At 43.9% G+C, this 24,555-nt stretch overlaps 1 protein-coding gene across 8 annotated transcripts in view; it reads left to right on the top strand.

Moving 5' to 3' along the window:
• ALPK3 (alpha kinase 3) overlaps positions 1–24,555 on the top strand; it is a 132,182-nt gene that overhangs the window by 78,506 nt on the left and 29,121 nt on the right. For all 8 annotated transcript variants that reach the window (XM_056572907.1, XM_056572908.1, XM_056572909.1 and 5 more), the window contains 3 exons: positions 6,974–7,102; positions 12,081–14,148; positions 23,205–23,352. In XM_056572907.1, the coding sequence (XP_056428882.1) occupies positions 6,974–7,102; positions 12,081–14,148; positions 23,205–23,352 (2,345 nt within the window). The remainder of the gene's footprint in view (positions 1–6,973; positions 7,103–12,080; positions 14,149–23,204; positions 23,353–24,555) is intronic.

The raw sequence follows: 24,555 nt of genomic DNA, 5'->3' as shown, positions 1-24,555 counted from the left end.
GAGATTCGAGGCACAGGCGAGATAAGGCAACTCGTGGTCTAGATAGCAGGAGGTCAGGGCAGGTGCAAGGTCAGGTCATGGAGCAAGGGTATGATACACAGCAAGGCAATACACAGGAATGCTTTTTCTAAGGCTCCAGGTAAGAAACAGGCTGGGATTTGCATCTGGGCGTGTCCCGCGATGCGAATCCAAGCCCCGCCGGCAGCAACAGATAATGGGACCATGCACTCACGGCCAGCATGTGCGGCCGGAGCGCATAGTGTAACAGTACCCCCCCCCCATTTAGTCTCCCCCTCCTTTTACGATTCAGAATACTCCTAAGAAGGTCACGGTTCAGGATATTCTCCTCAGGCTCCCAAGATCTCTCCTCAGGACCCTAACAATCCCAGTCAACCAGAAACATTTTTTACCTCTCACGGTTTTAGTGGCAAGAATCTCTTTAACTTTGTAGATGTCAGAAGAGCCGGTGATAGGTGTGGGGACAAGATTCTTTTGAGAAAACCAGTTTATGACAAGAGGCTTGAGGAGAGAGATGTGGAAGGAATTGGGAATACATAACGTAGCAGGTAGACAGAGTTTGTAGGAGAGAGGATACATTTTTTGTAGAATCTGGAAGCGACCAAGGTAGCGAGGACCAAGCTTGTAACAGGGTATCTTGAAGCGGATGTACTTGGATGAAAACCACACCATGTCACCAGGAGAGAAGGACGGAGGAGGTCTACTCTTATCAGCTTGGCCTTCATGTGTGAAGAAGCCTGAGATAACGACTGTCGGGTCTGTTGCCAGATGGTAGAGAAGTCACGGACCAGCTAATCAACAGCAGGCACACCGGAGGAAACTGGGAGAGGAAGAGGAGAACGGAGATGGAGTCCATAGACAACAAAAAAGGGAGACTACCATGTGGGCTTGGAATCTTTATGATTATATGAGAATTCAGCCCAGGGGAGAAGGTCGACCCAATCGCCTTGGCGAGCTGAAACAAAATTCCGAAGATAAGTCTCAAGAATTTGATTAACCCTCTCCACCTGACATTTGGACTGAGGGTGGTAGGCCGAGGAGAAGTCCAGATTAATGTCCAGACGGTTACAAAGGGCTCGGCAGAACTTAGAGACAAACTGCACACCACTATCCGACACGATATGCTGAGGAAGACTATGTAAACAAAAGACATGCAACAAGCTGTGGGGCAAATGGAAGACCTGGTAGAGGAATGAAATGAGCCATCTTGGAAAACCGATCTACAACGGCCCAAATTACAGTGTTATTATGAGATGGTGGCAAATTGGTGATGAAATCGATGGTGATATGGGACCAGGGAGTCTCCGGAATGGGTAAAGGCTGTAAGAGTCCTGCAGGTCTCTGTCGAGGAGTTTTGTCATGGGCACAAGTTTAAGAGGAATGAACAAAATCAGAAACATCACATTCAAGATGCGGCCACCAGTAGTGCCAGGAGATTAGAAGTAGAGTCTTGCGTATACCAGGATGACCTGCTGTCAAAGAAGAATGATCCCATTTCAGTACCTTGCATCTCAATCTGGAGGGCACAAAGGATTTTCCCGGAGGAACTTGCTGAACTTCAGCAGGAGCAGCAGGAGTCAAACGGTCAGGAGGAATAATATGCCTAGGCGTGGAGTCCAAACCAATGACGTCAGAGGACCTGGAGAGAGCATCTGCCCTGATGTTCTTATTTGCCGGACGGAATTGGATGAAGAAGTTGAACCTTGAAAAGAACAGTGACCACCTTGCCTGGCGGGGGTTCAAATGCTGAGCAGATTGAAGGGATAGAAGATTCTTATGGTCGGAGTAGATGCTGACCAGATGAGAAGAACCTTCCAATAAATGTTGCGTTCCTCAAAAGCTAGCTTGATAGCGAGGAGTTCACAATCTCCAATGGAGGAATTTCTCTCAGCAGGAGAGGTGGTCTTGGAGAAGAACTCAAAAGTTACAGTCTTGCCCTTGACGTTTTTCTGAGTAAGAACGGCACCTGCTCCAATAGATGAGGCATCAGCCTCACCCAGGTCGCTACCCCTGGCACGGCTCGACCACACAGGTGGCTGAGGAGATTTGAGGCACAGGTGGGATAAGGCAACTCATGGTCTGGATAGCAGGAGGTCAGGGCAGGTGGCACAGTAGCGTAGTCAGGAACATAGCAAATAGTCAGTAGGCAGGCGTCAAAGGAGCAAGGTAAGGTCACAGAGCAAGGGTATGATACATGGCAAGGCAATACACAGGAATGCTTTCTCTAAGGCTCTAGGGCAACAAAGATCAGAGAAGTGTGGGAGGTGGAGGAATTTATCAATGAGCCATAGGTGTTACTTCACTAATGGGTGCACTGGCCCTTTAAATCTTAAAACTCCGGCGCACGCGCGCCCTAGAGGACGGGGACACGCACGATGGAGCAGAGAGGCAGAGGAGGGGGCAGGAGAAGCACCAGGTAAGTGACGGCTGGGATTCGCATGTGGGTGCGTCCCGCAATGCGAATCCCAGCCCCGCCGGCAGCAGCAGATAACGGGACCATGCGCTCACGCCCAGCATGTACAGCCGGAGCACATAACGTAACAATGGGTGGGATATATCATTAGTTTTACCTTGTTTCTTGTGGTGTTGATTTGTCGCACAATTTGTCCTCATTACCGTTTAGAGACTTTTTTCATTTATAATTTATCTATATTTTTTCATACAAATTACATTACAAAACAGCATCATAAATAACATAAGAATAAAATAATACATTTCTCTTTTTTCTAAAGCCCAAAAATGAATTACCCTACAAAAAAAATCTTTCATATAGGCCAACAAGTTCCTTCCAAGCCATAGCACATAGCTGCTTGAAAGGGAACCGATTTCTAACAATAAGCTACTTTGCATGAAACAGTAATCTGGTTATTTCAGTAATCTTTGATGCAAACACACTCCCAGAAAAGATGAAGGAAATTTGGTCTAGATTCACCACATCTGGGGCAATTTAAATGACGATAGTGACCATATTTTTTGAAGGAATACTGGGAAGAAGTACAGTGCATGTACTATACGAAACTGGATGAACTGGTGCTTTGCATTAGGGGAAGAGTATTATGATATACTCTCAGCCACTGATCTCTATGAATTTCAAGCTGCAATCTTCAATACTCATGATATTCTGATAAATCTTCATAGTCACACCCCCCTCCTTTCACTATTCTTTCTAACAATTCTCTCAATTTCTCAGATATCAGTGGATTTTTCTCAAAAGAGGATTTAAAAGCATGATGATGTTGGACATTTTCAAACCAATTATTACTTGAAATGTTAAATTCTTGTTTAGTCTATTCCATTCCTACAGTTCTCCCTCCTCAAACGGGTTACATATTTTCTGAATACCTGCTTGACTGAACCTCTCAAAGCAACCGAATTTACAGATTTCTCCCAGATTAAGGTTGTACCATATCAGAACAGTTACTAGTGTTCTATTTTTACACAATTCTTTTCTAGTTGAGTTGTAGATACCAATTGTCTTGTTTCAAGAACTTGAAAAAGCCTTATTTTCTCCTTCAGAATTTTATATCCAATATTGGGCTATGTTCACACGCCAGAATTTCTGCATGGAATTCTGCATGAAAATTCTACATGAATTAATAGCCAATACACTTAAATGGGATTCCACTGTCCCATGCACACAGCAGGAATTTTATTGAAGTGAATTGGCTATGAATTCATGCAGAATGTTAATGCAAAATTCAATGCAGAAATTCTGGCATGCAAGACTTTTTTCAAACAGCAAAATTTCTGCATGTCAGCATCAATTCCGCATCTGCATTCATTATGGCAGAATTCTGCATCTTTCCCGCATTTGCGTAATTGATGCAGAATTTCCAGATGCTTTCTGCATGATTCCACAGCACAGTTAAAAAGGTGCCTTTTTTAAAGTTATGTTTTAATTCAACACAAATTCTGCATGTGTTCTACATGCATTCCCCATAATTTACACACCAATTCAACATTTTGCGCAGAAATTCGAGCCCCATTGACTTCAATAGAATTCGCCAGCCGAAGTCCGAAAAAATATATAACCAGACTTATATTTTTACAGAGTGCGAAATGCTGGATTTCTGCATCAAACATTCTGCAACAGAAATCCTACTGTGTGAACAACCTTGCAGCGTCCAAATCATGCAGAATTCTGTGCAGAAATTCTGCAATTTATAAAAATGCATTCCCTATACCAAAGGCCCTTCAAACTTGCCATAAGAATCCCATCTTTGCCTTGTCAAACGCTTTAGCAACAGCAGGATGGAATGGGGGCCCCTAGATCCCCAAACTGCATGTTACAGTACTGTGGATATTACTCTTGGCCATCCTGCCTTATATAAACAAAGTTAATTAGTATCAGTGAGGGGACAGCTTTTCAGTCTATCACTCTATTATCTCTTTGAATCCCCTATGACCTCTTCAAACATATATATATATATATATATATATATATATATATATATATATGTGTGTGTGTATAGAGGACACACGACGCACATGTATGTCTCTGTGCCTTGTTTCCATAACCACCGCGTCTCCCAACATGGTATTGGAACCGGCTGGACCTCATGAATAGTGACAGACATGAGTAATCTGGCTGATGTCTGCCATTAACCCTTTAGATGCCGTGATCAGTATTGATTGCGGCATTTGAAGTATCTGCGGAGCTCGGGGGTTCTCATCGGACCAACTGACAGGGCCGGCCCTACAGGACCATGGCGGAGCCTTCACAGGGGCAGCAAATTGCTCTTTAAATTGATCTTTAACCCCTTCCTGACCCATGTTGTACCGGTACGTCATGGGTCAGGTGTGGGGAATACGATGCAGGCCTGCAGGTCGGGTCTGCATCATAACTGGCAGATCCCCGCTGCTATTAGCAGCTGACATCTGCTGGTAATGGCAAACATCGGAGCTGGCTCCCATGTCCATCATTTAAATGGTTAACTCCCATGATCAGTAGCGATCACGGCATTTAAACATTAAATGCCGGTCATCCTTGGGGTCAAGGGGACCCATCTGCAGCTCCGTGATGTAATCGCGGGCTGCAGATGGGTTGCTGGGGAAGAATGGGGACTTACCCGTCCTTCCCGGTGCTCTGTGGATCGGCAATTGCTTAAGGCTGCCTTAGAAAGCCCTTAGCAATCAAGCACCGAAAACCTGAATCAATGTAATGCAATAGTATTACATGGATCTATGTAAGCTGTCTACTGATGGCTTCTGATAGGCCCCTGATGGGGCAAAAAACGTGTTTGAAAAAAAAGTGAATTTTTTTTTTTTTAAATATAAAAAAAATCTTTCCTCTAATTAAAGTTTAAATCACCCCCTTTTCCCATTATTCAAATAAAACACTGTAAAAAAAATTATAAACATATTTGGTATCTCTGTGTGCCTAATTGTCCGATGTATTAAATTATGGCATTCCTGATTGTGCACAGTGAATGGCATAAATGGAAAAAAAAAAGACCAAGCACTGCTGATTTTTGGTCACATCGCATGCCAGAAAAAACATAATAAAAAGTTATCAAAAAGTCATATATACATAAAAGTAGTACCCTTAACAGCTTGAGCTCATGGCACAAAAAAAATTCCTAACATAGCACATAGCAAGTGAAAAAATAAAAAAGTTATAGAGGTCAGGACATGGCAATGAACAAACTTCTTTATTTTTTTTAACCCTAAAACAAAACAAAAATTATCCAAGTTCGGTATCATTAGAATCGTACTGACCCATAGAATAAAGATTGCATGAGATTTAACGTATTGTGAACTCTGAAAAAATTATTGCTCCACTTTCATAGAGAGAGAAGGGGGCACTCCAAACATAATATAGAAAGCAATAAGGACTCCTTCTGCCTTCAAGAAGAAACAAAAACATGGCATACTGTGTGTTAAGTGGGTATTAATGGGGTAGCTATTGGAGTTAATTGTTTAATTGATTAATTGATCATTAAATTTGTTTTTTCTCCCTGGTAGAAGACGAAACAGAAAAAAATATTCAATTTATTATTATTATTATTATTATTCATTTATAACAAGTGTCCATAGTGAAGTGTGTCCCCAAAAAACACACTATCCCTGGTGAATTTATTTATTTTTAGTTTCAAAGTCCCATTTCACTTTTTAACCTTTTCCCTTAACCCTTTACGTTAAACACTAATAGCCTAGCTGACATCCCTCGTCCTCACAATCTGAAAGAATATTAAGAGACTTTTCATTGCGACTTTTGCTTTAGATGCTTTTTCTAAAACTGTGTAGCTATGCTATAGTCTGGCTGAATTATTGCGTCATGTGCGCATATACTAACCCCTTCTTTTCTCAAAATAAAGACTCTACCATTTTATAAAATTCACCCAAATTTACATTATTCCATAATAAAGAAAACCTCGTGCTAGCCCACACATCCAATGCCCTGACCATTTTCTACATATTCCCTGTGCCAAACCCCCTATCTCAAACACTTGAAAAATATTGTCAACTTTTCAAGAAATCAATCAGGATTCTTTCAAATATACCAGACAACTGTTCTATCTGAGCTGCCCAATAATACACCTTAAAATTGGGTAACACAAGACCTCCCATTGTCTTTGGCATAGTAATATATAATACTTTCATCCTGACTTTTTTTCTACCCCAAATCAGATTATTTATAGTACAGTAATTGGGGAAGTAACGACATTTTAACTAATGCAATCCTATCTGCCATAGACAGTGGAATATTGAGCTAAATCTCCACCTTCTTTTTAAGCCTTTCCAACACCAGACCAAGGGTCTTTGCTGTATATAATTATTGCTGTTCTCCTCAACATCTTTATTCTGAACATTGGAATTTTATTGCCATTGTCATTGCCCCACAGATCAAGTGCCATGAACAAGGCTAAGAAGGGATGAAATGTTGGACTTTACTGTTATAAATAAGATATCTTTTTACATATTTAACCTTTATATTTTCCTAAAATTTTTATAGGAAATGACAAGAACACAGACATTACAGAAGCTGCAGGTTTTAGAAATGGAATATATGGAATTGCAAAAAGCATATGCCCTTCTACAGAAACAACTTGAACTTAGCCAGAAGGCAGAAGCAGCACAAAAGGTGAAATGTAACATTTGCATTCATCATTAAACACGTTTCAAATTCTTATAGAAAACAAAGACATTGGGGGGCATTTACTAATCTTTTACTATGTAGTCTGGTTTTTACCCTGTTTTTTTCTACTTCATTTTTGACTATGTGCGACAAATTTACTAAATTGTTGCACGGCGTTAATAAATTTGGCACACACAGGCAAAAGTGGGAAATTTACTTCATGTAGTAGAAAAAATAGTCTGTTCCTTTTTCCTGCTGTCTGAATAGGTTTGGCTGCTATGTTTCCTTCTGGATCTTTTGTTTTTGAGGTTTTTTTTAGCTTTTTCACCACATCTAAATAATTCAATAACTACAGTGGTCCCTCAAGTTACAATATTAATTGGTTCCAGGAAAACCATTGTAAGTTGAAACCATTGTATGTTGAGACCATAACTCTATGGAAACAGGGTAATTGGTTCTAAAGGCACCAAAATGTCATCCAAAAATAGGAAAAAGTGACAAAGAAAAATAAGTAGATAACTGATATAGATAAAGCAAATCCTTACATATAAAAGTAATAAAGATCTGCTGGGAGCTGTAAATCACTGTCTATGTCAGTGTTTCCCAAGCAGGGAGCCTCCAGCTGTTGCAAAACTATAACTCCCAGCATGCCTGGACAGCCAAAGGCTGTCCGGGCATGCTGGGAGTTGTAGTTTTGCAAAAAATGGGGCCACCCTGCTTGGCAAACACTTGTCTATGTAGAGGACAGGAGCTTCTTCAGGGGTCCTGTACAGTACAGGCAATGTCCAAAACAAGTAATGGAGTTGCCCTCACCTGGTGTCCAAAAGAGCAGCTAACCCTGATACAGGTAAAGTGTACAGAACATGTAATACCAGACACCAGTCAGTGCATACACTTCAGTAATACAGGGGTTTTACCAGTGAATGCCCATTTTGATTGGTTGGTTCTTCCAGCCATTGACACGTTTTACAGATCTGGACTGTCTGTAGCATTGTATGTTGAGTCTGGTTTCAACTTACGATGGTCCAGAAAAGACCATTGTATGTTGAAACTATTGTATGTTGAGGCCATTGTAAGTTGAGGGATCACTGTAAATTGTAGTCATGGCTCAGAAGTGGTACACGGCGTTTAGTGTGTGTGTGTGTGTGTGTGTTTATTACATTTTTTTAACACAGTTTTTTTCTCCCTAAATGTACTTACACTTTTTTTTTTTTTGGTTACTTCTTCTACAGATCTGTGTATCCTGTGGACTCCTTCGGATTCGGTGGACTACTTCGATGACCAGCGTTTTTCTTTGCTTGATGTTAATAAAATGGTTAACGAGGGCTTGTGGGGGAGTGTTTTTTGTAATAAATTTTTTTTAAAACCTGTTGTGTTTTATTTTTATTTTACTTTACTAGACAGGCTTAGTAGTGGAAGCTGTCTTATAGACTGAGTCCATTACTAAGCCGGGCTTAGCGTTAGCCACAAAAACAGCTAGCGCTAACCCCCAATTATTACCCCGGTACCCAACACCACAGGGGTGCCGGGAAGAGCCGGTACCAACAGGCCCGGAGCGTCAAAAATGGCGCTCCTGGGCCTAGGCGGTAACAGGCTGGCGTTATTTAGGTTGGGGAGGGCCAGTAACAATGGTCCTCGCCCACCCTGGTAACGTCAGGCTGTTACTGTTTGGTTGGTATTTGGTTGAGAATAAAAATAGGGGGACCCTATGCGTTTTTTTAATATATTTAATTATTTATTAAAAAAAAAAAAAAACGCATAGGGTCCCCCCTATTTTCATTCTCAGCCAAATACCAACCAAACAGTAACAGCCTGACGTTCCCAGGGTGGGCAAGGACCATTGTTACTGGCCCTCCCCAGCCTAAATAACGCCAGCCTGTTACCGCCTAGGCCCAGGAGCGCCATTTTTGATGCTCCAGGCCTGTTGGTACCGGCTCTTCCCGGCACCCCTGTGGCGTTGGGTACCGGGGTAATAATAGGGGGTTAGCACTAGCTGTTTTTGTGGCTAGCGCTAAGCCCAGGTTAGTAATGGACTCTGTCTATAAGACAGCTTCCACTACTAAGCCTGTCTAGTAAAGTAAGAAAAAAACACAACAGGTTTTAAAAATTTTTTATTACAAAAAACACTCCCCCACAAGCCCTCGTTAACCATTTTATTAAAATCAAACAAAGAAAAACGCTGGTCATCGAAGTAGTCCACCGAATCCGAAGGAGTCCACAGGATAAACGGATCTGAAATGAGAAGAAAACAAAAAAAATGGGTTAGTACATTTATTATCACCTGCTCACACATCTCCCGCCCCGCACAACTACAACTGCCAGCATGCCCTTACAGTAAGGACATGCTGGGAGTTGTAGTTGTGTGGTGCAGGAGATGTGTGGGCAAGTGACAAGCTTGTCCCCTGCCCCCAGCTGCAGGACTACAACTCCCAGCATGCCCTTACAGTAAGGTGGGGCGGAGGCCGGGCACAGTGTTTCCCAACCTGGGACTTGTAGTTTTGCAACATCTGGAGGCACCCTGGTTGGGAAACACTGTTTTAGGCCAGTGTTTCCCAACCAGGGTGCCTCCAGATGTTGCAAAACTACAAGCCCCAGCATGCCTGGACAGTCAAAGGCTGTCTAGGCATGCTAGGAGTTGTAGTTTTGCAACATCTGGAGGCAACCTGGCTGGGAAACACTGGCCTAAAACAGTGTTTCCCAACCAAGGTGCCTCCAGATGTTGCAAAACTACAAGTCCCAGCATGCCTGGACAGTCAAAGGCTGTCTAGGCATGCTGGGAGTTGTAGTTTTGCAACATCTGGAGGCAACCTGGCTGGGAAACACTGGCCTAAAACAGTGTTTCCCAACCAGGGTGCCTCCAGATGTTGCAAAACTACAAGCCCCAGCATGCCTGGACAGTCAAAGGCTGTCCAGGCATGCTGGGAGTTGTAGTCTTGCAACAACTGGAGGCACCCTGGTTGGGAAGCCTGCGCAACTTACTGGCTTCCGTAGGATCCAGCGCTGCACGACACTGCCGCGCGACAGTGCCGCGCGACGATCTCCGACAGCGATCGTCGCTGGAGCCTCGGAAGGGTAAGTGAACTTCTTCGCCGGTCCCCTTCAGCTGTTTAGTTTTGCAACAGCTGGAGGACTACAGTTTACAGACCACAAACCAGTGGTCTGCAAACTGTGGCCCTCCAGCTGTTGCAAAACTACAACTCCCAGCATGCCTGGACAGCCAATGGCTGTCCAGGCATGCTGGGAGTTGTAGTCTTGCAACATCTGGAGGCACCCTGGTTGGGAAACACTGTTTTAGGCCAGTGTTTCCCAACAAGGGTGCCTCCAGCTGTTGCAAAACTACAACTCCCAGCATGCCCGGACAGCCAATGGCTGTCCAGGCATGCTGGGAGTTGTAGTCTTGCAACATCTGGAGGCACCCTGGTTGGGAAACACTGTTTTAGGCCAGTGTTTCCCAACAAGGGTGCCTCCAGCTGTTGCAAAACTACAACTCCCAGCATGCCCGGACAGCCAATGGCTGTCCAGGCATGCTGGGAGTTGTAGTCTTGCAACATCTGGAGGCACCCTGGTTGGGAAACACTGTTTTAGGCCAGTGTTTCCCAGCAAGGGTGCCTCCAGCTGTTGCAAAACTACAACTCCCAGCATGCCCGGACAGCCAAAGGGTGTCCAGGCATGCTGGGAGTTGTAGTCTTGCAACATTTGGAGGCACCCTGGTTGGGAAGCTTGCGCAACTTACCGGCTTCCGTAGGATCCAGCGCTGCACGACACTGCCGCGCGACACTGCCGCGCGACAGTGCCGCGCGACGATCTCCGTCAGCGATCGTCGCTGGAGCCTCGGAAGGGTAAGTGAACTTCTTCGCCGGTCCCCTTCAGCTGTTTAGTTTTGCAACAGCTGGAGGACTACAGTTTACAGACCACACACCAGTGGTCTGCAAACTGTGGCCCTCCAGCTGTTGCAAAACTACAACACCCAGCATGCCCTGACAGTCAAAGCCTATGGCTCTCAGGGCAGGAGCCCGGGCTGACATTACAGTACAGCCGCCCGGGCTCCTCATACGGTCTCCCCGCTACCCCCCTTGTCTCCCGCCCGGGCTCCTCATACGGCCTCCCCGCTACCCCCCCCCCCCCCTTGTCTCCCGCCCGCGCCGCTCAGCTCCCGCTGCTACAAGACTACAACTCCCAGCGTGTCCTCACTGTAAGGCCATGCTGGGACTTGTAGTCTTGCAACAGCAGACAGATGGGAGTTGTGTGGCGCTGGCAGGTGAGAGGGGTGGGATATAAATCACTGTAGTGTCCCGGTAGCGCAGTGAGGGTAGCGGGGAGAAAGTATGTCGGAGCCCGGGCGGCAGGAGCTTTTCCTGCTCCATGTTGGAGCTGGAGTAAATTTAGTCAATTTTTATGGCCGTTGCGACAGTTTATTGCGCAACTGCGACTGTCTCAGTTAATAAATTCCTGACCACTGCAAGTAAAAACTGAAAACTTGCGTAAATTAAGCGGGAAATTTTTTTTTGACTTTCTAGCTCTTGCTAGGGAAAGTCGCATAATTTATAGGGTAGGCGCAATTGCGACAATTTTGCGCCAAAAATAGTAAGAAAAAAATGACTAAACCCCTTAGTAAATGCCCCCCTTTATGTCTATTCTTAAAGGGAACCTATCATCAGTTTCATGTTTCATGGTATCTGAACCACAGTCCAACGATGCTTCAACTTGCATCAGCCTTGATTGATAGAACTTTTCTGGTTTTAGTCTAGACAGAGACAGGGGCATAGCAGAAAAGCACCGGGGCCCCAGAGCAAAAATATTATATGCCATTTTTTAATGGCTCTCTTTTTTGAAAAAACTACCCGAAGAAGACCGTTTTTCATTGCAATTTTGGGTGGTTTTCTGTTTTACTGTATGTTTTAGTCATCATTTATTTTCTTGTCAGCATAATATATATATATTTTAGTATTTTTTATAATTCATGTATACTTGCATTTCTTTTTAGATAAGCAAACTCTCAGATGGAGCACAAAACAATGAAAACTCAACGACTGACCCCAATAATGAAAAGAATGTACAAATACAAGAAAATACAGACAACGAGATTACTTTGATAAAATGTCCAAGTTTACCAGTGCAGGTGCATATGGAGACGGACATGTCTACAGTATTAGAAGTTACACAAGATTCGAATAAGACTAAACAAAATGAACAGTCTCAATCAAATGACGATATGTCTTCAGACTCCATTATTGAATGTAGCTTAGAAGAAAGCTCAGATGCGAAACATGGAAACACAGATGACATCCAAAAAATGGATGCTATGAAAAAAGTATCTGAACCAATAGAGGTTTCAAGAGAGACTACAGATATAGTAAGTGAAAAGGTTTTATTTACGGACGAGGACATTTCTGAAGACAGTTTAAAGGAACATATTGTACACACCAGTAATGTAGAAATGTTGGAGGATGTGAAAGAAGAGGTAGCTAAGGAAACTGTAGAAAGATTGGATGAACCGATTGAAGAGGGTATACCCATGTGCTCCTCCAATGAAACAGAAATGACATCAGAGGAACTAAACCATGATGAAATGAAAAAAGATGTAATTTTATCAAGTACAGTGTTACAAGACACTCAAACAGAAGTAAGTATTTCAGAAATTCCTAAGGAGAGCCTAAATATTGATATTTCTAAGGATAGTTCACAGCTGCCACCAAGTGAACAAAGTGATCAATCTGTAGCAACACTTCTTCGTGATGTGAAAAAAGCTCTAGAGTCTGGTGTAGCAAGTAGCACTGGTAGTTCTGTAGACCCTGCTTCTTTACATTCTTCACTGGCTTCACCCCAGTCTGGGGAGGAGAATGAAGCAGAAGAAATCCAAATTATACCACAAAAAGAAAGCATATGTAGTCAAGAATTACTGGAACCAGGAACTACAAGCGCATACCAGAAGGAGACAAAAACTGAGACAAATGTACGTAGCAGTGGGCTAAGCACTACTTCCCATCAAGATCACCACAAAGATGAACATAATATGTCTAAACAGAAAGAAAAGCAAGATCACAGTTTGGTTACAACTCTTAAGAATTCATTGCTAATGTTATTACACATAAAAACTCCAGATGTAGATAAGACAGATGAAGAAAGTCAAACACATATGGGTGATGCTCAGTCAGACTCCTCTGAAGAAATGCATTCACCTCAATTGAGCTTAAGTCCACCAAGCACCAGAAAAATACATGAATATGGCAAAGAAAGTGACTCACCACAAAGTATAGAGAGCATGCATTCCAGTTCCTCATCAGGTAAGCTCACTCCAGCCTCGGAGGAAAACATTGTACAGAATGTGGATTCCTTGCAAACAAGTCCAACCATTCCTAGAAGAGTAATTGAAATATCAAAAAAAGAAGACCTTATACATCACGTTGAGAGCGCACCGCAAAGTCCAGTAACCCCTAGGCGGAGTTCAAAAGTTGTAACAGAGAAGACTGTTTTAAGTAAGGAAGATCTCAGTTTTAGTCCAGCCACATCAAGAAGAATAGCAGCTAAAATTGCTTTAGGTACAGATCCTACTGTTGCATTAACTGTGCCATCTATAGTTGTTGGTAATGATCTACCAGGTGAAAAAACCCTTGGAAGTATGCTTTCTGTTCCTCCAAGAGATAACAGTCGAAAATGGAGGTCTACTGAAAATTTATCTCTGATTCCTTCGGCAACACCAGAGGAACTGGCTTTGGGTGCACGCCGTAAAATCTTTCTCAACAAGACTAAACTGAACAATGAAGAACCTGGAAATACAGGTTCCCTTACACCTCCATCTAGAAAAGAGAGCCCCAATGTGTCTCCTGGATTATCTAGAAGAAACAATACTCTCTCGGTTACCCAGTCTCCTCCTGTTGAAAGACGTTCCCCTGGGACAATCAGGAAAATGGCAATGCTTGAAGTTCCCAAGATATATGAAGAAGACATCGGAATGACAGATTCTAGTTCTCAGGAGCCAAAAGATGTAGGCCATACATCTAAAGATGAAACACTCCCTACAGAAACAAAAAAGGTCAATGATCCTTACAAAGGTGAGTTTATTTGTACCTAAACTTTGAAATGTGATCGGTGGGGTCCGACAACTAGAACAAAAAGATAGAAGTATTCATCTGCGTGCTATGTCCCTTCATCTCTGCTTGCTTTTTTCTGAAAGCCAAGCCCGCAGTGTACAAGTGCAGTCAAAGTCTGAGACCTTCTGTGTGCTCAGCTTTTTAATGAAAGCATAGCAGAAATAAGTGGCAACAACAAAGGACGCTAAATATCACAGAACCTATATACAAACTGTAGTTTTCTAATGTGATATATGCGCACGAATAAAAGGGAGAAAACCCCCAGAGCAATCCGATGTAAGTGCAGTAGCTCTGAAAGATAGGATTTTATATTTACAGGATGTGACTACTGAAATTTTGTACATGATGGGTTTGTTATACATAACTCAAAAGCAGCACTTCAGGGAGATAGCTCTGCCCCATATAAGCCATCTTATTGCTGATAATGCATATATCTGGATAGTGTCATTACAAGGAATAAACGATGTATGAAACATCAAATTATGGATTAAAACCAGTGGAGCTTACATGACTTCAGTAGGAATCATGTCAGGAATGGCATGTAAGGCAGATAAAATGTCAATGTAGCCTATTGGTTGTTATGTAGCTTGTGAACAACCATATATACATTATGTGTTAGCTTTGGAAGTGTAATGAGAAGTAATAAGGGAAGTTGTCACCTGATATGATAAGAGAAGTTAGAGCCATATGACGTAAATACACATATCTTTCAGGTAATTTACTGCCACATGCTTTTTTTTTTGTCACGCTACTTAATATTGAATTGTAAATGACTATGATCAGAATTTTTTAGAACTAAATTCTCAATGAGGCAGATTTACAAAGCTGTCTGAAAATAAAACTGTCTTTGTTGCCCATAGTGACCAATCATAGCACAGCTTTCATTTTATAGCGTCAAATCATGTATATTGAAAAAGATGATAAACAGCGAACCGGTAAGAACGCTGGTGTGAAAGCCAGCAGCATAGCATAGTACAAAGAAATGTATACAAAATTGGATCAAACCATGAACAAAAACTTTACAAACATAAAAACACATAGGAGGTAGAGCTAAAGGCACATCTTGACCTTAGAAAGATCACACTAATATAAGGACATATTGTAGGGAAGGTTTGGGCAATGAGAGGAGGACATCCAGGACTCCCACACCACTCAAAACCTGTCCACCCCACCATCCCTCACAGAGGACAATTTGGTTCACCCAAACAATGACCTTGTCAAGAGACAGGTAAGGTTGTTTCCACTGAGCATCTTCATAAATACGACCAGCCAACAAGACATATTTGAAAAAGCGAAACAACCGATTGGGCATCTGAGAGTGCTTATAACCCAACAGACAAAGGTTAACAAGGTAGGGGTCAACGGACAGGAGAAACCCAGAGGAGAGAGATAACACAAATGAGAGAGATAACTAAACCCTAGAAACTATGGACAATTGGGCAGGTCCACCAAACATGACACATCACCAACCTGAGAACACCCTTTACAGCTTTTATTTTTCGAGCTTTGATTGGTTGCTATGGGCAATAGAGACATTCTTTCTTTAGACAGGGAATGCCTGAGAGCTTTCTGAATTAAATCCGTTGACTATTACATAATTACCAAGATTCCTATTATAAACTGTAGATATATATATATATATATATATATATATATATATATATATATATAGAGGAGAGAATCGTATGACTATGCGCCACACTGGAGCCACTTACCCTGCCAACATTACTAAGCCTTATCATTTCATATAAGCTCAACCATGCCATGGGGATATATTGCGTAGACTAAGATCTCCTGACGTTTGCAAAAACGTTTTTATATAATGTAGCTCATACCATTATAAGTAAATTTGTAATATACATTGGTTAAAAAACTTTTAGATTTTGGGTGAAATATGCTGTCCCTGCAGCTATTGCCTGTGTGTCTCTATGAAGAGTCCAAATACAGGAAGTGATGGCAGGACAACCAGGGCTCTGTGCAGGCTCCTGGCTTGTCAATCATCTTGCTGAGTAAGCAGGGGGCATGTCATAGTGCCTCAATGCACAGAGCCCTGCTTGTCCTCAGTTCACAGAGCCCTGCTTGTCCTCAGTGAAAAGAGCCTTGCTTGTCCTCAGTGTACAGAGCCCTGCTTTTTCTCAGTGTACAGAGCCCTGCTTGTCCTCAGTGCACAGATCCCTGCTTGTCCTCAGTGCACAGAGCCCTGCTTGTCCTCAGTGCACAGAGCCCTGCTTGTCCTCAGTGCACAGAGCCCTGCTTGTCCTCAGTGCACAGAGCCCTGCTTGTCCTGAGTGCACAGAGCCCTGCTTGTCCTGAGTGCACAGAGCCCTGCTTGTCCTCAGCGCACAGAGCCCTGCTTGTCCTCCCTGTACAGAGCTCTGCTTGTCCTCAGTGTACAGAGCCCTGCTTGTCCTCCCTGCACAGAGCTCTGCTTGTCCTCAATAGGGATGAGCAAATCGAATCTAACAAATCCGAATTCATTCCAAATTTCAGGAAAAATTGCAGCGATTCAATCGCACAAATCACTTAATTAAACTTCATTTAGTGCGGTCCAGGATCCAGGGCATCTAAGACATGGGCAAGGAAATCTGGGAAGGTGGGAAAACGGGTAGGCGGAATGATCCTGAATCACATGCAGCAAGCAGCCTATCAGCAGCCAGCAACCCCTATGATGTCACAGCCCTACATAATCAGCAGCCATCATGCGGCCAGTCACATCAGCATTTTATTGCAGAGAGAGAGGGACAGAGAGCAGTGTGTGTTGCACAGAAAAGCATTTTTACAGCAGCGATTCACCTCAAGCCCAAATCCAGCCTAGAAGCACTGATAGGGAAGGGAGAGAGATTGAGAGAGAAAGTGCAATTTTGGGTGTATGTGCTGCAGCACTGGTGTGTACAACAACTGAAAAGCTAACAATAGCCAGCCAGTTAGGGTGAACAGAGCACTAAAAGCCATAATCACCTGCTATTATTGCCTAATACACGTTGCATAGCGGAGTGTATTGTCCACTATTAAGTGTTACCTGTGCATACATAGGTGGCGTAGTGGAGCGTATTGTACTCCCCTCATATAAGCACTTATTATGTCTGGCAGAAAAGTGCCAGGACGTGCACAGAGGAGTGTCAGAGGCATAAATTCATCAGGCACAGGTCGCAGCAGACTAGGGGTGAGTGGCATCAGGAGTCGCAGCGAGAGGCCTGAGCTTCTGGTGTGAGCTAGCGGTCGTGTCTCGACCAGCAACCCATCTGCTGTCATCGATTGGTTAACCTTGTTATCTACTTTATCACAAGTGACATCTGACACTCCCAGTGAACAGTCGGAAGGTTCCTCAGACACAACCCTCAGTTGGCATGGTGCAGACACAACTCAATGATGATGAAGCTGACTGACTTGGGAGCCGGGTGCAGAAGGTGCTTCATCATCATCAGGAGAAGAGGGTTGCAAGTTGCTCATGAGGCAGCAGCTGAGCCAGCAAGGTGGGAACATGGTTGGCAGTCAGCATGGGGGCACAAGTGGGAAGTCTGGAGCCAACCATGCCCGTGGTAGACCACCTGCTTTGCAGCAGCCTACCTTCCCGGGAGGCAAGGGAACAGGGGTTCCTGGAGTCGGTGGCAGTAGCAGTCAATCAGTACGGACTGTTGGGAAAATCAGCTACTCGGCGGTGTGGCAGTCTTTCATCAAGCATCCGGAGGATGATAACCTGGCCACATGCAAGATGTGTCGGCAGAAGGTTAAGCGTGGCCAGAATCCCAATGTTGGTACCGTGGCCCTGCGTCAACATATGCAGCATCACCATAAAGTGGCCAGGGAGAACCGCAGCTCTGATGCGGTGGTCCAGACTGCTGCATCACCCAGTGACACACCGCTCCCTGTTTCAGCCAGCCAAGGCTCCACTACCTCAGCCAAAGAGAGCTGTCTGTCATACCCATCATCTGTCGCTCCAGATACTCCAGCTCCTCCTACTTCGAGTCAGTCATTCCGCCACCAATTCATCGGCAAAGCCATGTCCAAGAGACAACAGTATGCGCCCACTCATCCAATGGCGCAGAAGCTGAATGTCCTCCTGACCAAGTTGCTGTTGCTTAAGTCCCTCCCTTTTCAAGTGGTGAACTCTGTACCTTATAGAGAACTGATGGCTTGTGCCGAGTGGAGGGAGATAGTCCCAAGCCGTCATTTCTGGAACAGAAGGTGGGCCAGTCCTTGAGCCTGTCCGTGTATACCAAAGTGCACGGCAGCACCGACGTGTGGAGCTGTAACTACGGTCAGGGACAATACTTGTCCTTTATGGCCCACTGGGTAAATGTGGTTCCTGCACAGCCACAACAGGTCAGATCACACCGCTTCCGCCTCCATGCTCTCAGGCCATTGGTCCTGTAACAGTGTGTGCCTCCGCCTCCTCATCCTCCACTGTGTCCTCAGCCTCCACTACACAGACAGGTCTCAGTGCCACTCCAGCATACCATGTGTGCAGGGCATGGCAGTGTCACGCTGTTGGCAAACAGAGTCACACAGGGGAGGAACTGCTAAAAGTTATTTATCAAGAAATCAAATCATGGCTTACTCCACGAAAACTGGAAATGGGACCCATGGTGACCGACAATGGGAACAACATCTTGTCTGCGCTGCGACAAGGAAGCCTGAGCCATGTGCCCTGCATGGCACACGTGTTCAATCTGGTTGTCAAGCAATTTCTGAAGTGTTCCCCCATCTGAAAGACATCCTAACAATGGGAAGGAAACTTTGCATGCACTTCAGCCACTTGTACACCGCAAAGCACACCCTCCTTGAGCTGCAGCGTCAGAATGGTATCCCCCAACATAGTCTGATTTGCGACGTTTCCACACCTTGGAATTCCACCCTCTAAATGTTGGACCGACTAGATGAACAGAGAAAAGCCATCACCGATTTCTTGATGATCCAAGTGGATCGGGGGGACTCCCCTATGTAACTTCAATGTGAACCAGTGGCAGCTCATAGGTGACACCTGCCGTTTGCGCAGGACCTTTGAGGAAGCCACATTATTAGTCAGTCGCCAGGATTGCGGGATGAACAACGTCATTCCACTGCTTCATTTACTACAACACGTGCTGGAAACTATGGCTGATCAGGGTACTGGAGATGTGGCGCCTACATCTCACAGTCCCATGAACCCTGTGGGGACTGAACTGGAAGAGGAGGGGGACAGTGTAGTGGTTTTTATAGTCATCTGACAGGAGAGAAGGATCAGGCCGAGGAGCTAGAGGGTAATGAGGAAGACGAGACAGATGATCCAGACAAACCGTGGCAGTATGCAGTGGAGATGGAGGCAGGGAGTTCCTCCGAGTCACTTGCACAAATGGCACTTGCTTGCGTAGTGACCGCTGAATTGTCACCATTCGGCAGCGGGATGACTTCTGGCTCTCCACATTATTGGCCTAAAATGGTTGCTTTTTTTTACACCCACTGGGAGGGAGGACAAACTTACCTACTACAGTGACATCATACGTAGTACGTTGGCCGATGCCTATCTGTGCCATCGTCCATCCTCTCGCAGGTCTGACTCTGGGGGGCTTTCTGTGCTCACCTTTCACTGCCATGGCTGCTGGGGAGGGGTGGGGTGGCAGGAGCAGCTCCATCAGCAGCAGCCTGAGTCAACAGTCGCTGAGGAGTAGCTTTTTTCATAAGCATAGTGAAGCAACCCATCAGCAGCAGGTAGACCTGGAGCAGGACCTAAACCAGCAGGTAGTGGTATACCTTGACATGACCATGCCAATACTCCTTGAAGATCCGCTGGACTTCTGGGTAGCCAAACTTGATTTGTGGCCGCAACTAGCAGAGTTTGCCCTGGAAAAGCTTTCCTGCCCGGCCAGTAGTGTGCCATCAGAGCGGATGTTTAGTGCGGTGGGGGCCATAGCAACCCCAAAAAGAACTCGTCTGTCCACGAAAAATGGACAGACTGACCTTTGTGACAATGAATCAGGCATGGATCAGCCAGGATTTCCACCCACCAATGCCTGATGCACCAGAGTAGATTGACCATGGTGCCACACCAACACTTCACAAATATGGATAGTGCAAAACATATTTAAGATGCTGCTCCCAAGTTACAGAAATTCCTCCCCATCAGACCACAAATAAATATTGAGGATATGCATTAGCTAAAACTTAACTTTTCTTAGGATAAAATATATGGACCCCAATTTTTTAATATATCTAAGAAAAGGAAAGGTGTGCAAAAAACACCATGTGCCACCAAGTCTTGGTGTGATGCAAAGACCTCTAAAAGGTGGAAGGGAACAACGTATGGTCCATTGTAACCGGTGGGGGTATAAACTTCCCCTGTAAGGCCCTACTCTCGCATTATTAATTCCCTTCTTGGCAAGTTTTACTCGCCCTAAAAAGGGCAGTCCCACACAGGAACCTCTCCCTATTTTCACCTACAAACCACTACCATTTCCCAGGGTTTTTAGGTGGAAATAGAGAGAGTATCCTGTGTGGAGCCACCCCTTTTAGGGCGAGTAACACTCGCCAAGAAGGGAATTAATAGAGCGAGAGTAGGGGATTACAGGGGAAGTTTTTACCCCCACCTGCTACAATGGACAATACTTTGTTCCCTTCTACCTTTTCAAGGAAAGTGTTACTATACACAATGGAGCAAAGAAGTGAAGAGGAGGGCACCACGTTAATTGATACTAAAGCCGGAAGGATACATAAGCGGAGGTGGCTGGGAATCCCGTGAAATACTTGACACCTGCGGGGTGCATGCAAAGAAGCTGCAGTAACAAGGTAATGAAACACAAAGAACAATAGCATGCACTCACCGCAAGAATGGTGTCTATATGTCCAGAGGTCTGGGGTACCAAGAGAACATCAGGCTGAAACCGAAGCGCTCAGAGCCTGATGTTCTCCCGATGCCCCGGACCTCCGGACGTATAGACACCATTCTTGCGGTGAGTTCATGCTATTGTTCTTTTTGTTTCATGAAAGTGTTACTATGTTACACAGGAACCTCTCCCTATTTCCACCTAAAAACCCTGGGAAATGTCAGTGTTTGTAGGTGGAAATAGGGAGAGGTTCCTGTGTGGGGCCGCCCCTTTTTAAGGAGAGTAACACTTGCCAAGAAGGGAATTAATAGTGTGAAATTAGGGCCTTACAGGGTAAGTTTTTACCAACACCGGTTACAATGGACCTTACGTTGTTCCCTTCCACCTTTCAGAGGTCTTTGCATTGCATCAATACTTGGTGTTGTAGGTGGCACATGGTATTCTTTGCACACCTTTCCTTTTGTTAAATAAAAATAAAAATTTTGGGTACATATATTTTATCCTAAGAATATTATTAAAAGTTACATTTTTACGTAATGCATATCCTCAATACTTACTTGTGCACACTTCTGCCTACCTGCCTCTGCTACTATTCTGATCCTGCCACCCTCCTGATGCCACACATCTGATGCCAAGTTCTCCTTTTTTCACCCACCTTCGTCATTGGGTACTGGTATTGCCACCCACCGCCCCACTCTGTCACCGGGTCACTTTCAGGACTCCTGATGCTGCTGATGCCACCTCCAGGATGTCTCATTCTGCCACCATATGTTCTCCTCATGCTGATGCCACCTCCAGGCTGTCTCATTCTGCCACCATATGTTCTCATGCTGATGCCAGCTCCAGGCTGTCTCATACTGCCACCATATGTTCTCCTCATGCTGATGCTACCTCAAGGCTGTCTTATTCTGCCAGATTATGGTCTCCTCATGCTGCTGGCACATTAAATAAAACTTTTTAGGTTCATCTATTAGAAATCTTCAATTTAAATGTTGAAAAATATCCTTAATAGTTTCAATTGTGAGGCTCTATGGTCTCGTCAGGCTTTTGCCACCTCCAGGCTGGGTCATTCAGCCACTATATGGTCTCCTCATGCTGTTGCCACCTCCACGCTGTGTCATTCAGGCACTATATGGTCTCCTCATGCTGTCGCCACCTCCATGCTGTGTCATTCAGCCACTATATGGTTTCCTCATACTGATGCCACCTCCAGGCTCTGTCATTGTGCCACTCTGCGACAGTGATTCTAATAGCAATGCCTCTAATCTGCATATCATACTGAATAACAGTATTATTTCACTAACACAGCACACTCCCTTTGAATGTTATGGTAAGGCAAAGTGTTCTACACCCCTAATGAGGCTCTCTGTAGGCCAGAAATTGCAGTTTTTAATAGCGATTTTAATCGACCGAATCCAATTTTTCAAAAATTCACTCCTCTCTAGTCCTCAGTGCACAGAGCCCTGCTTGTCCACCCACACTTCCTATATTTTGTCTCTGCATAGACACACACAGTCAATAGCTGAAGGGACAAGACAGGATTTTGTCACCCAAAAATATGCACATTTTTTGTAACCAATGTATATTAGTTCGGGGGGGAGAGGTGGAGGCAGCAGATGCTGAGTGCAGTCAAATTGCATTTTTTACCACAATCACTGCAAACTTGCAGCATTAATCCACAGTTTTATTGCATTTTTGAAGAAACTAGCTGCATTTCCTAACATGCCAAAACACAATTTGACTGTATCCAGTGAATATATTACTAAGGAGGACTTGAGGCCTCTATGAAAAACTTGTTCCCTGATGGCCCATGTGGAGCTGCAGATCCACACTCAGACTGCTTTTTATTTTTCTAGACCGTCCTGTATTATCCACCTATTATCACTAATATGATACTTAGGGCTTAAATATTCAAAGGGACAGTCACCTTTGCTCAGTTCTTAATATTTGCTCAGCATTGGTGTTTGCCCCCTTGGCTATCTAGGCACTCATCAGCATTTTGGGCACAAAAAATAACTGCACGATAACTAGGGAGCAATTAGAAAAAAGGAAGAACACCTGGATTCATGGAGCAATGGCTCCACATGGATCATGACAGCGCATAGGTCCTAGATATGACCTGTTCTGATACCTGTCACAACTATTAACTGCACTTATATTTATGTTGTTAAAACAAATCCCCAAAAGCCTAAAAACTTTTCTGCTCTCTTCTTTAAGCTCCACAGGTGATTCGGAAGATCCGGGCAGAACAATTTTCTGATGCCTCTGGAAATTTAAAACTCTGGTGTCAGTTCTTTAACATTTTAAGTGACTCAGGCATAACCTGGTACAAAGATGAAATTCAGGTGGCAAAAGTAAAAAGAAGGTAATGATCATTATCCTAGTATTTTCTTCTTTCATGGCACTGTGTTGTACATGTATGCATAAAGCAACACAAAAGCATACACAATATAATAAGAATAATGGCCCTTTTTTACTAAGAGTGTTGTGTAGGTTTCTTTGTGGGTTTTAATTCCCTACAATTCATTTTCCACTGTATTTACTAAGGTTTCCCTACATTTTCCACTTTCCCTACTTTTTTTTTACACATGTTCTGATCTGTCTGGTTTTCCTCAGCTGAAATCCACCATATTTTCTGTGGAAACCTTAGTAAATATGTTGGGTTTTTGTGAAAATGTTTTCTAAGCAAAATGGAGAGTTAGTCGGGGGTTTTCAATTCTGGTGCAAATTCTGTCGCAGAATCTGGCGCACAATCCGACAAGACATGTCAGGTTTGCAATAGTAAATGAGGGCCAATGTTGGGAGAATTTTAAGACTCATGACATGCTCCATGGAGTATGTATTACACACAGCAGGGATCATCTGGATGTATAAAAGTATACTTCTCCTTAGTCTCCACTAGTCACAGCTTAAGCTAGTACAGCCTGCAGTACTTTGGTTGTTTTTCTTGGATGGTTTGTGACTACCTGAATAATATCAGTCAATCTCTAAATCATATTAACATATTAACAACCCCTCCAATTTCCCTATGTGCATTTTCTCTTTCTACCTCCTTGGCTTCTGAACGCCATAACTCTTATTTTTTCATTGATGAAGCCATCTGGGGGCTTGCTTTTTGTGAGACCAGTTGTATTTTTTTACAGCTTTTCTTTTTTGACCATAAAATGTTATGCTAAACAAAAGGTAAAGGTATGAAAAAAGGACAAAAAAGACAAATATAAGTATAAATTGATGAAAATAAAGATACATATTCAACCTATTCATTAAATACAATATTGACCAAGAGGTAAAAAACACTACATAGCTACATATACAAAGGTAACAGAGCTGCAATAAGATAACAACTAGTTAAAGGAAAACTGTTACTAAACTCCCCCCGCACTAACCAGAGGTACTGGCTGGTAGTGCTGGGGACGTTGATCAATATGCTGCGTACCATGCCCGGATCCGTCCCGCCGTTCGCCAGTTATCTTCATTATTCTTGATATGCAAATTATCTTCTAACTAGCACGGGTGGGGTTACATGCCTTCATCTGGCACGTCAGCACCACTCGTCCGCAGCACCGCC

Source organism: Hyla sarda, chromosome 4, assembly GCF_029499605.1.
Source record: "Hyla sarda isolate aHylSar1 chromosome 4, aHylSar1.hap1, whole genome shotgun sequence".
Lineage (NCBI taxonomy): Eukaryota > Metazoa > Chordata > Amphibia > Anura > Hylidae > Hyla > Hyla sarda.
The sequence above is the reverse complement of the archived record's forward strand: the minus strand, read 5'-3'. Positions and strand labels throughout refer to the sequence as shown.